This window comes from Electrophorus electricus, chromosome 1, assembly GCF_013358815.1.
Source record: "Electrophorus electricus isolate fEleEle1 chromosome 1, fEleEle1.pri, whole genome shotgun sequence".
NCBI lineage: Eukaryota > Metazoa > Chordata > Actinopteri > Gymnotiformes > Gymnotidae > Electrophorus > Electrophorus electricus.
The window spans coordinates 33,080,952-33,094,320 of record NC_049535.1 but is presented as its reverse complement, the minus strand read 5'-3'; the positions used below and the strand labels follow the sequence as shown (position 1 = coordinate 33,094,320).

Genomic DNA, 13,369 nt, shown 5'->3' with positions numbered 1-13,369 from the left:
TGAGGAGGATCGTTCAGGGGAAGAGCATGTCCAGAACCGGGGCAGAAGTGAACCCCCGCGTGTCTGACGAGGCCAGGGACATGTCTTTTGTTAGTATTGTTTGAGTGCCGCCATTGTTGTTTGTGTCTTTCATTAATAAATGTTTCACCGTATCGAGGAATTCTGTGCGTCCTGCTCCACGATAATTTAAATATGATAGCTAATCCAGCACCTTCTCTTTATGCTCGTGGGGCAGTTACAAAATTGAAGTTTTATGGAGAAAATTAAATTATGTCACGGTACGGTCCTTCCGCCCAAACGTCTCCCTGTGTGTGTATTCGTTCGTCCGTAGGGCCACGCCCTCCCCGTGTTTCACACCTGCTCCTCGTTTTGCCGCGTCAGTGTGCATGTATATAATTCTCTCGTTTAATTGTGGATGTGTCGGTGTTTAACCTTGCTATATCGTAAGCGCTACATTGTCTTTCATGTTAATTAATAAACGTCATTGTGTCCTGCCAAGCCTCCCCACGTTACAAATTAACACCGCTGAACTGTTACATTCGTTTAGACAGATCTCTGTTAAAAGCATAAAATGAAGTCTCTGACATGTAATGAAGTAATAAATTAAGAATAACTTATTAGAAGGAGATCTGAGATTGAAAGAGCTAACTTAATAATCTGCATTCTTGGCTCCAAAAGCTGTGATATACACTGCACATATTTTAGAGGAGTTTAGTATTTTTGATGTATAAACAATTTTTTGTACTTGTGAGAAATACTGGAGTGGTAGAGATTACTTGTCCAAACAGGAATAGGGGAGTCACTGTAGTCTGCCGCTGCTATCAGTAGTGCTAACTGAACATACTGTGCTCTGTGTTACCCTTGGGACAGAACAAGACTGCTGATGTTGGAGTAGCTGGAGAGGGTCAATGTGTTTGAGTCCACTGGAGCTACAGGTTTGACTGAGCCACATGCGGACACTGAATGTCAGGCTAGTCAGCAGCATGAGGCGGCACTAATTAATAGCGCAGCACTGGGCAGACGACTGGGTGCTGGATGGTCTCTGTACCCCGACAGAGAGGACAGGACGTGCGCGGGTCATAGACTGTGTGTACGCCAAATGACATGCGAGCCATTATAATGTGGTCCAACAACTTACGCTTCTCGTTTGGGTAAGTGTGAAAAATTATGACCTGTCCTCGAAAGCTTCCGCCTGGCACATTCTGGGGGCTTTTAATGTGACATCTCTGAACACATGGGGGCTTCCCAAGGCCGAGCTTGATAAAACGTCGAGCGGTTTCAAGATCGAAAGTAAATCGCTACGTCCAGGGGAGACTTCAAAGCCTATAGAAAAGGGAACTGAGATTTGAGTGAGGGCAGAAATGTCAATTGAGAGTTTTAGCATCCGACCAAAAGCAGGACTGTCTTACTTTTAAAAACAAAAGCCAGAAATTCAGCTGTACGTTCAGCATCGTAATTTTGACTGAAGGTAAGGTCTTTTTTAAACTTGTCCTACTAGCATCCGAAAATATAGTTAATGTATTCAAACGTGATTAAGTCCGTATGTGTTGTTTCAGTCCGGCTTTCGAACTATGCAACTAACTAATGTGGAGAGAACAAAGAGAGTGAACGTTGTTCGGGTGTTCACTTAATCATATAAATACATCGGTCCGGTTACAATCCTCCATATTAACCATACCACTTTTAACCATAATAATAATAATAATAATAATAATAATAATAATAATAATAATAATACAATAAACGTATTTCTGTTACATTACTATAATTGTTACTACTACTACTACTAATAATAATGACAATATTATGCATATATAATTTTAACGTGGAGCGATCACGTAGCGGATGCATGCGCTGAGAAGATTTATTAAAGGACAAATCGGCAACGGTCCAGGGTCAGTGAGCCCAACAGGGAGAGTCCGGGAAAACATAGCAAACGAAAAATACACAAGAGGTTACAGTGAGGGACACAACAGAAAACAGGTTATGTGCAAAATAACAGGCAGCATGAAAATGTAACGCGAGGGTGTCGGCGCCTTGGACATGAGACGGAAGTGAATTACATAGGGAATCCATAATAGAAGGGACGGACGGGATAGAATAACTAAATATGTTTAATTACAGACACAGACTAACAATACAGAATATAACAAGGAACAAACAGGATAAGATAAGAGTAACAGGCTAACAGGGTGAGGGCGAGAACTAGGGAAGCAGGGAAGTAAACATTAAGGAAACATGAACGGAGAACAGCGAAGATGTATTAAAGTAGGACACGCAGGGAGAACACTGATCTGGACTGCATACTTTAGCCAAACAACAACCAAGACAAAAAACATAATTAATAAAACTCAAAGAAAACCAAATAACACTTGCATATATATTAAGACGAAACAAACAAGCGATGCGATGGAGGAACACCGGACGAGGAAAGAGAGCGGAATCAAACAAGCAAATATTAACGGGGAAAGCAGCGTAGACGAAAACACAGAGAGACAGTAGAACAGACGAGCGAACAGCAGACAACTAGCAAACATGAACAGGTAAAGCAAAACAGACAGAAAGGATAACTTAGCAGGGAGCGCAGGGAATCCTGGAGACAGACCCCTGGTTGCTAGGGAAACGGGGAACGTGACAGAGAACAGAGGCTGGAACAATGTAGACCAGTGAGAGGGGAGCGTTCCGTGACACTTATTCAATTAACTGCTTTTTTGCCCCTCTATGATAATAAAAAATGACACCTTTAAGTGGATTTGTGAAATCCCTGGAAATCTGAGCTTCACAAAGAAATCACTTAAGGGTTGAATCTGCAGAGATAACTGACATAATACACTGAAAAGGGCGTTGAAAAGGTTTCTTTTCTCCTCTCCTACAGAAACCAGTGGTCTTAGTTATTTGGCTATACCATTTCTTCACCCATCCATGTTCTTTACCAAGGCACACAGGACCATAAGGACATGAGCTTTCATGGTTACAACAACGCCGTAATGAGCAGCAAAGCCTTCTGCACTGTGTTAATTGTGAGTTTATATGATGCTTACGCATCTTTTTATGTCACAGCTCACATGTATCTTAACCTTCTGATCTGATGTCCTGGTGATCTCGTCCTGATCATCTAAAGGTCTGAATGTGTTTGATTAAAAAGTAGCTCCTTAGCTCTAAGTTCTCTCATGTTATGAAGATGCAAATGCAGTGCATGCATTTTTGCTTTTATAAGGACATGGGTCTTAATGCTGAATAAAACTCTTCCTTGTACTAAAGATACATGTTATGTGCACTTTTTGTAAATATGGTTAGTTAATTGAAAGTGTATTAGCCAAGACAATGTAAGTTTAATAGTACAGCACATTCAAAAGTAATAATTCAAAATTGTTTTATGTAAACATGAATAAGAGCATATAGAGCATAAAATGATAGCATTAATTTAAAGTAAATGGGCATGAGAAGAAAGGCATAAATCAGATTAGCATTAGAATTCCAGTGTCTACAGGTTTTAGTCTAAACATGATCTCCTCTCCTTTTTCACAGGGACTTATTTTAAGACTCATGGTCTGTGATGCAGAATGTGAAAATAATTTTCGTAAAAACATAGTAAGTATTTCATTATTAATCATTTTTGTTAAATTATTATTAAATTTTTAAATCATAAATGTAATATATATTGACAAAAATATCAGTAGGTATACTAATACTTATAACTCATGTATTGCTATATGTATTAGTCAAATATACAAGACAAAAAGCAACAATATTAAGTCTAGGGAAATGGAATTTTTATTTTTTAATGTGACAGTACAGTATTTAAGTAATTCATCAGAGAGGTTTATATTGCCCAGTGATAGTTAGATTTATCCATTTTGTGCAGAATAAGCACATCCTCACCAAAAGGTGTATGATGGTGCTGATATTAAGTCTTTGACATAGTCTGGGTTCCCTAAAATGTACAAGGACTCTTAAATTAAGATTATTTTGAGATCAGGACTTTTTACAACCAGATTATATTCATTAATTAGTTATTTGTGTGTTTTATATTTACACACTTGGTTAACATTTGTATTGTTTTTTAATATATATAGACAAGATGTTTATTTAAAGACCATTGGATTGCGGTCAAGAACTTCACACCTCCTGCTGAATCTGAAAAGGTAGGATGAAGCAGCCATGTTTACATAATACATTTATATTCTATGGATAATGACAAAATAATATTATGTAATTTTAGTTTAATATACTCAAACAGCTCTAGTGCATTACCAAGAGTAACATACAGTACAATGTGTGGAAAACACAAAAAACAATTACATTTATGGATACATTATCATTTATACAGACTTTGTATAGTTGTCATGCATAGAAGTACCTTATTAAAATAAAAGTAAAATTTGATTGCTGGCCCCCAAAGAATATGAATGAGTTACAGTACATTACAAAACTGTTATGAGTGAATTCCACAATAAAATTGCATTTTATATCCACTTATATAATTATTACTTTCATTATTAGGAATTAGTTTAGGTAATGGAGAGACACTTAGAGAATTACTCTTATTTATAAGAAAACCTAGATATAACAGAAACAATAGTGTCTAGTCAAATAAAACGTTGCCACACTGATTTCACCTCAACTGCAAAAACAATTATGATTAAATATGATCATGACCTGTATTATTCTTCCTGAACCACTAGGGGTGATGGCTTACATTTTCACCATTGTTTCTTGATTCCTTCTAAGCTTTTAAAACTTAATTTGAAAAGCTGGCTCAAGGTTTGCACAACATTTTGTCATGAGAAGTTAATCATTTTTCTTTCTTCTTGGGTTTCTTTTTTAGGACGAGCATATTTTACTCTCTGTCATAAATACTCTTTGTTCCACCTGGAAGCAGAATGGAGAAAGACTTAAGAATGAATGTAGGAATGATGCAAGGAACTGCACTGATTGCCTTGAAAAAGTTATGTGGACATATGGAAATATCCTGAAACGCTTTGCAAGGGTACTGCAAGTTATATTTGCATATTTGATGCTTGATTCATGCTCAAGGACACTACACATAAAATTCTAGGACTGCAGGTCATATGGGCTTGTGTCATAGACTGTGTGTTCACTGTAAAGTCTAAAGTCATTGTGTCGTCTCTTCTGCTTTTTCTAGCTGAACAACTCAAACGAAACAGATAATATTACCAAGTTTTGTGAGAACTATACCTGCAAAGATTCCTATACAACATATTTTATCAGAACAATTGACTTTGTGGACATCTGTTATAAAATATGCAACTGGAATGAATCATTGTCAGGTATGGATCTCAAACTGTCTAGAGGTAAATGAGCATTTTGTTTTTTATATCTAAAGCTCTCTTTAAAATGACAATGTTCTAAAGAGTTAATTGCTCTTTTTTTACTAGCTGGCATCCCAAAGTGCCCAAACATACAGAGTAAGTAACAGTATATTTATTACTTTGTTAATTTTATTTTTTCATACAAGACATGTGCCACATTGTTTTGAATATTCTACATAGGTGGAGTTACATGGAATGATTATGAGGTAGATGCAGACCCTGAAAATACCAAGATTCATTGAGAGGAAAATCCATAATCAGAGTCGTAGTTAAGTTCCAGGGTCATAGATCCAACACGTAGAGTCCGGGAATGCATCTTAAACAAACAAAACAAGCAAACAATGAGAAAAGGGAGCAGGTTATAACAATGAAACAAGTTAACGATAATAACTAACACTAAAGATCAGAAAACAGGCAGAGAAATCACGATGCTGAATTACAGATGGAGGCTAGGCTTAACACAATGACCAGCAAACACACAGGCAACACGGCAGTGTTTACATACACATGCTATTGAGGACTAACACTGCACAGATTATACAAATTAGGTGAAAACCAATGTATTTCTTATAATGTATTACAATCTTTTTTGCTTGATGTTTCCTCTATTCTTAAATCCTAAAAATGTCTGACCATCACAATGTCATTTTATTTGTTTGCTTGTTTATTTATTTTAGATTCTACAACTTGTTCGTGCATTATCAAGGGTAAGTGCCATCTAAAACACACTGTTTTGGTTGCCTCGTATTGTAGGTTATTAGAGAGACTTTCTTACTCTGCAGAGAGGGTGCAATTTGATATTTATTATAACCCTAAGCTCTAGCGTACCGTTCGCTGAAGACTGTCAAAAGTCATACCCAAGTCATCCAAGTCCTCTGAGAACACAACTAGTCAAATGTCATATCCGTTCTATACCAGTCCAGGAAGTTTATAGAATGTGTGATGGACCTGAGCACACACTATTTTTCTTTCTCTTGGGGATTTCATTGTGACTCGGGTCTGCCAGTGATTGACACCTAGAATAGCCAATAGCTGCATGTAGAACATGTGTGTATATATATAGTACCATAAGATTAGTGTGAATACCTAAAGACTTTTTTTTCTCGTATGATCCGGGCACTTTATCATCAGAAGCCACCCATACCACTATACCATCTACAAATGAAAGTAAGTTATCCATCAAAATATTTTAATGACACTCTTAAATGTCATTTAGGCCAACTTTATAAGTACAAAAATAGCTGATAATCATCTACTTTATGAAATGCTGCAGCAAATTAGTAGTTAAAGCTTATTCCCACATTAAGAACTGCTGTTATTCTTGTCTATGTACTATATACCTCTCAAGATGATATGTTAGATACCTGTATTGTGGCAGTACTCTTCTACACCTTCCATCATGCTATAGGAGTAATTATGTCAATTATGTGGTTTGGAATTTTATGTTAGATACCTGTAACTTTGCAGTGCTTTTCTACATCTTCCAACATGCTATAGTAGTAAATACGTCACTTATGTGCTTTGGGTTGTTGTTTTTTTAGATGTGTCATCTCACTTTTCTGTTCCTGTTCCTACTACTATGAGTAAGTGTCCTCCACCACATTCTATAAACTGACACTTGTAGCAGCATGAGAGCTGAGTCAGCATTTTATTAAATACACTTGACCTTACATTCTTAAAATATATTCCAATGAATGATCGCCTGAATGGAAGAATCTATGTTTCATTTGTATCATGCAAAAAAAGAAGGATCAGAATTTGGAACAAGAAGCTTGACTCCATGAAGCCATCCTGCTTTTTGGCAACAATTCAAGCCAGTGCTGAAAGTGGAATTGTACAGAGAATATTTTCTTTGCACACGTAAGGCCTCTGATATCCAGTATGAAAAACATGAATGCCACTGTGTAAGATCAAAATTTGGAACAAGAAGGTTGAGACCATGAAGTTGTCCTGTTTTTTTTTGTCAACACTTTAAGCCAGTGATGGCAGTGGCATTGTGCAGGGAATGTTTTCTTTGCACACATGAGGCCTTTGATATCCAGTATGAAAAACATGAATGCCACTGTGTATCTGAACTCTGTTGCTGGCCAATTTTATCCTTTCATAGCTGCAGTTTAGCCAGTCAAACGAACACTTCCAGCATGATGGAAAGGCGCGTACCGTAAACACATACCGTGGTTATATTTATTGTGTTCAAATGTGAAAATCAATTACTATGGCATGTTTTTGGTATCATGTTATTGCCTTTATATAAATTAAAATGTATATAGTATAATGTAAAACCTTTTTTTATGAATTTCTACTCTACACAACTCTCTTTGGCATAAGTGTTATTTACACAATTTCTTTGTATTTTTTGCCTATCTTTCTATGTACTCTGTAAGAGGTTCCCCCCAGAATATTAGCCCATAGGAACCAAAAGTCATACCCAAGTCGTCCAAGTCCTCTAAGAGCACAACTAGTCAAATGTCATATCCGTTCTATACCAGTCCAGGAAGTTTATAGAATGTGTGATGGACCTGAGCACACACTATTTTTCTTTCTCTTGGGGATTTCATTGTGACTCGGGTCTGCCAGTGATTGACGCCTAGAAAAGCCAATAGCTGCATGTAGAACATGTGTATATATATAGTACCATAAGATTAGTGTGAATACCTAAAGACTTTTTTTTCTCGTATGATCCAGGCACTTTATTATCAGAAGCCACCCACACCACCATACCATCTACAAATGAAAGTAAGTTATCCATCAAAATATTTTAATGACACTCTTAAATGTCATTTAGGCCAACTTTATAAGTACAAAAATAGCTGATAATCATCTACTTTATGAAATGCTGCAGCAAATTAGTAGTTAAAGCTTATTCCCACATTAAGAACTGCTGTTATTCTTGTCTATGTACTATATACCTCTCAAGATGATATGTTAGATACCTGTAATGTGGCAGTGCTCTTCTACACCTTCCATCATGCTATAGTAGTAATTATGTCAGTTATGTGCTTTGGGATGTTATGTTAGATACTTGTAACTTTGCAGTGCTTTTCTACCTCTTCCAACATGCTATAGTAGTAAATACTTCACTTATGTGCTTTGGGTTGTTGTTGTTGTTTTTTTTTAGATGTGTCATCTCACTTTTCTGTTCCTGTTCCTACTACTATGAGTAAGTGTCCTCCACCACATTCTATAAACTAAAACTTGTAGCAGCATGAGAGCTGAGTCAGCATTTTATTAAGTACACTTGACCTTAAATTCTTAATATATATTCCAATGAATGATTGCCTGATTGGCAGAATCCATGTTTCATTTGTATCATGCTAAAAGAAGGATCAGAATTTGGACCAAGCAAGTTGAGTCCATGAAGTTGTCCTGTTTTTTTGTCAACACTTCAAATCAGTGATGGCAGTGGGATTGTGCAGAGAATGTTTTCTTTGCACATTTAAGGCCTCTGATATCCAGTATGAAAAACATGAATGCCACTGTGTATCTGAACTCTGTTGCTGGCCAATTTTATCCTTTCATAGCGGCAGTTTAGCCAGTCAAACGAACACTTCCAGGATGATGGAAAGGCACGTACCTTAAACACATACCGTGGTTATATTTACTGTTTTCAAATGTGAAAATCAATTACTATGGCATGTTTTTGGTATCATGTTATTGCATTTATATAAATGAACATGTGTACAGTATAATGTAAAACCTCTTTTTATGAATTTCTACTCTACACACCTCCGCTTGGCATAAGTGTTATTTACACAATTTCTTTGTATTTTTTGCCTATCTTTCTATGTACTCTGTAAGAGGTTCCCCCCAGAATATTAGCCCATAGGAACCAAAAGTCATACCCAAGTCATCCAAGTCCTCTAAGAGCACAACTAGTCAAATGTCATATCCATTCTATACCAGTCCAGGAAGTTTATAGAATGTGTGATGGACCTGAGCACACACTATTTTTCTTTCTCTTGGGGATTTCATTGTGACTCGGGTCTGCCAGTGATTGACACCTAGAATAGGCAATAGCTGCATGTAGAACATGTGTATATATATAGTACCATAAGATTAGTGTGAATAGCTAAAGACTTTTTTTTCTCGTATGATCCGGGCACTTTATCATCAGAAGCCACCCATACCACCATACCATCTACAAATGAAAGTAAGTTATCCATCAAAATATTTTAATGACACTCTTAAATGTCATTTAGGCCAACTTTATAAGTAGAAAAATAGCTGATAATCATCTACTTTATGAAATGCTGCAGAAAATTATTAGTTTAAGCTTGTTCCCAAATTAAGAACTGCTATTATTCTTGTCTATGTACTACATACCTATCAAGATGATATGTTAGATATATCTAATATGGCAGTGCTCTTCTACCTCTTCCAACATGCTATAGTAGTAAATGCGTCACTTATGTGCTTTGGGTTGTTGTTGTTGTTTTTTTTTTAGATGTGTCAGTTCACTTTTCTGTTCCTGTTCCTACTATTATGAGTAAGTGTCCTCCACCACATTCTATTAACTATAACACTTGTAGCAGTATGAGAGCTGAGTCAGCATTTTATTAAGTACACTTGACCTATATTTTTTATCTATATTCCAATGAATCATTGCCTGATTGGCAGAATCCATGTTTCATTTGTATCATGCTAAAAGTAGGATCAGAATTTGGACCAAGCAAGTTGAGTCAATGAAGTCGTCCTGTTTTTTTGTCAACACTTCAAGCCAGTGTGCAGGGAATGTTTTCTTTGCACATGTAAGGCCTCTGATATCCAGTGTGAAAAACATGAATGCCACTGTGTATCTGAACTCTGTTGCTGTAACTGCCCTCCACCACATTCTATAAACTTACACTTCTAGCATCATGAGCACTGAATCGGCATTTTATTAAGTACACTTGACCATACATTTGTGTAAGATGAATACAGAAAAGTGTTAGACATTTAGTTCATTGTAACCGTGAGTGCTAAGAAGGTGGATGCAAGTGCGGAGAAGAGTTTGATTTATTAGGGGCAAATCTAAAATCGTAATCGTTAGAGTAGTCCAGGGTCGGTTTACTGAGGCGGAGATTACTAGGATAAATAATAAACAAGCAAACAAAAGCACATGAAGGCAAAACAGAGAAAGCAGGCTTTAACAGAGGCTAAGAAACAAGAATAGGCTAGGATAAACATACAAACAGGCACGGAGTACAAAACGTCCGGGCATACAGATACGGGCTTTCAAAAACATCCAAACATACATATATTCAACAGTCAAGACAACAGGAACAAGACAGGGATTAAATACATGAACTTAACAAGACTAAAAATGAGGAACAGGTGTGGAAAACCAAATGAGGGGCAGAGAAAACGAAACTCCAGAAAGGAACCAAAAAAACACAAGACGGAAACCATGGAACATGGAATCAAGGAGGGAGTAACCGTGACAATCATACTGATAAGAGTTTGTTCTACTCTTTAGACACACGCACAAAATTCCCTAAATAGAAAAAAAAAAAAAAATTATAACTAGCAGTTTGGCAGCAGCCTTTTAACTTCCCTTCACAGTGGGGCTTTATGCAAATTCCCTGTGGTAACAATGTAACATGAATATTAAAAAATTTGATGATAACTATATTTTTATAGAATTCACACCATAATCCAGATTTGTTTTTCCATCCATATTGTTGGTATGATTTTACCACATGAATCTGTTTTTTCAACATCTTGATTTTGTAGGAGTTATGGAAATATTCCATTATATTGATGCCTTTTCATTTTCACAGATGATAAAAGTATGGATTATTGCACAAAATTACAAAGTATGAAGCTTCATAATATGTTGGACTGCCCAATGGCTCCAGTTCTTCACTGATGAACACAATTTCCTGTCTTTTTTCCAGGTCTGGTTTCTGTAATCTTGTCTTTGTCCTTACTGGCCAACATAATATTCTTTGTTCTGTGGGTCCAACAAAGGAGGAGGCCTCATAACCATAATTGCCAGGTAATGTGAGAAGATGTCCATCACTCTTTGTAACGTTTTAAGTGATTGGGTAACAGGTCGGATGCATGAGCTAGCAGGCATGCAATCAGATGGAAAGGAAAAAACAAAACAAACAAGGAAGCTAATGTAACAAACTAAACCAGACGTGAAATGTGAGAATGAGGGAGCTAAAAGGCAAAGCAAAGATAAGAAAAACAAATACAAAATATAAATCAAAGAACAGCTAAAACCCAAAAGAAATGGCATGAAAACAAAAAGGACACGGTAAGGTATTGTTTAAACAGGAACAGGGATAAAGATATCAACAGCAACATAGACTGCAATAATCAGTAATAGTAACTCTAACGTACAGAGTAGTGCTTACAGAGTTTGTTTACTTCCTGGTTTTGTTTCCTCATGCTTCCTAATTTTGGTTTCATTCTGTTCCGCCCCCTTGTTAGTATCTATGCCTATTATTGTATCATCTGTATCTTGTTAGTCCTCATTAGTTGTATTTATGCCCTATTTGTTCACTGTGTCTTTGTGAAGTCGTCCACCTGTGTTATGTTTCTGAGCTGTAGTCTGTCATTGTGAATTTCTTCTGGTTTATTGGATTTCTGCATCTGATACATAATGTTACATAATCTGTTACATTACATAAATGACATAATGTTTGGGTACATACATGGCTGAGCATCATGGAAATTTTCCCTGAAGTTGGAGCTGGAATTGTTAAAAATCACATGCATTAGGATCCAGTTCCTTTACATAGTATCCAGTTCTTCCTATGAATCTATAGCCTTATTGTTCCCTGCCTGTTTTTCTGTGTGCTTCACGTACCGTTAGAACAACAGAAACAGTTTCCACAGTCATGAAGCTACCGCAGGTGAGATTCTATTTTTTTAGTCATCTCTTTGGTATAGCGTTGTTAATGAGTCTGTGCACAGTGATTGTGAATGCATTTATGAAGCACTAATCCGTTTTGATTTTTATCTCTCCAAAGATATCTCCTTGTATTGTCCATTACATTCATCATCAGACTCAGATAAAAGCAGCATGGATAGATTTGTACTCTTTAGAAAGAGCTCCACTGACAGCTGTGAGTGTCCTCACACATCATGAACTGTGTCTACAGCACTGAACAAGCAGATCCACTGGGAACATGAAAATGAGGCAAAGTTATATGTGGACTGGGATTGGACAGAAGATTATGGACCTGCATAATATGATGTAGGACTGGGCCACATTTGCTTCATTTGTGAGATACTATCAGTAAATTTCACTGAGGAAGCAACGGTTAAGTTGTAAGAAGCTACACTCTTAAAGAAATAAGAAGAAAGAAATAGAAGACAGTCAGATACTGAAATGAGGATTTCTTTTCCCACATAATAAGAAATGAATCATTTATTAATATTTGTTTCTTAATGTGTGTATATATACTTAATGAAGTATTATTCACAGTGTCTTTATTATTATTTACACTTATAAAGCACCTTTCCCGTACCCAATGATGCATTACAATCAACACTGCTTTTACATCCACACCTTTTCATAGTATTGTGTATAATAGATGTTGTTGGTCTTAAAATATAACCCAAAGAAGACAGTGTCATGGTGAGCTTCAGGTATGAAGCACCGTTGATGAAAAAAGCTGTGTTTGTATGCGTGAGAGTGAAACTGCAAAAGGGGGTGGAAATGCACATGAGAGAGTGAAAGTACGCACGAGCGACTGGAAAGGCATGCGAGAGCGAGTGAGTGAAAGTATGCGCGAGCAAGAAAAACTACGTGAAAGATGTTTGATATGGTGGACGAGCTTCATGTCATCCATTGTTGGTATACATTGTTATCAACATGAGAATAAAAAAGATATTTTTATTCTTTGTTTTTCTCAGTTCAGTTCTATGAACAGCAGCTTGGCAGCAAAAGCTATCCATACAGCTCAACATGCGCATTTATTCTTTATGACTGGAAAGCAGCGTGTCGATGTCCTCACTGCAGTCCATGGGTCATTAGGCTTTGAAAAAATGTTAAGGTTTATTCATTGGTTCCTGTAAAAAGTATGCTCTATTTTTATCTGTGG

The 13,369-nt window shown here is 36.7% G+C and overlaps 1 protein-coding gene and 1 long non-coding RNA gene across 2 annotated transcripts; both read left to right on the top strand.

Moving 5' to 3' along the window:
• Nucleotides 1-875: 875 nt before the first annotated feature.
• Nucleotides 876-6,948, top strand: LOC118241059. Its single transcript, XM_035524450.1, has 10 exons — nucleotides 876-1,151; nucleotides 2,876-3,020; nucleotides 3,529-3,591; nucleotides 4,077-4,145; nucleotides 4,829-4,990; nucleotides 5,147-5,291; nucleotides 5,400-5,429; nucleotides 6,011-6,040; nucleotides 6,465-6,500; nucleotides 6,875-6,948. Exons 2-10 carry the CDS (start codon nucleotides 2,958-2,960, stop codon nucleotides 6,946-6,948), a joined length of 672 nt encoding a protein of 223 aa, XP_035380343.1. The 5' UTR covers nucleotides 876-1,151; nucleotides 2,876-2,957.
• A 2,832-nt stretch (nucleotides 6,949-9,780) lies between these two features.
• LOC118241726 lies at nucleotides 9,781-13,164 on the top strand. The gene is made up of 4 exons (XR_004776327.1): nucleotides 9,781-9,819; nucleotides 11,210-11,310; nucleotides 12,136-12,175; nucleotides 12,293-13,164. It is a non-coding gene; the product is annotated as an uncharacterized LOC118241726 (long non-coding RNA).
• The last annotated feature ends 205 nt before the right edge of the window (nucleotides 13,165-13,369 follow it).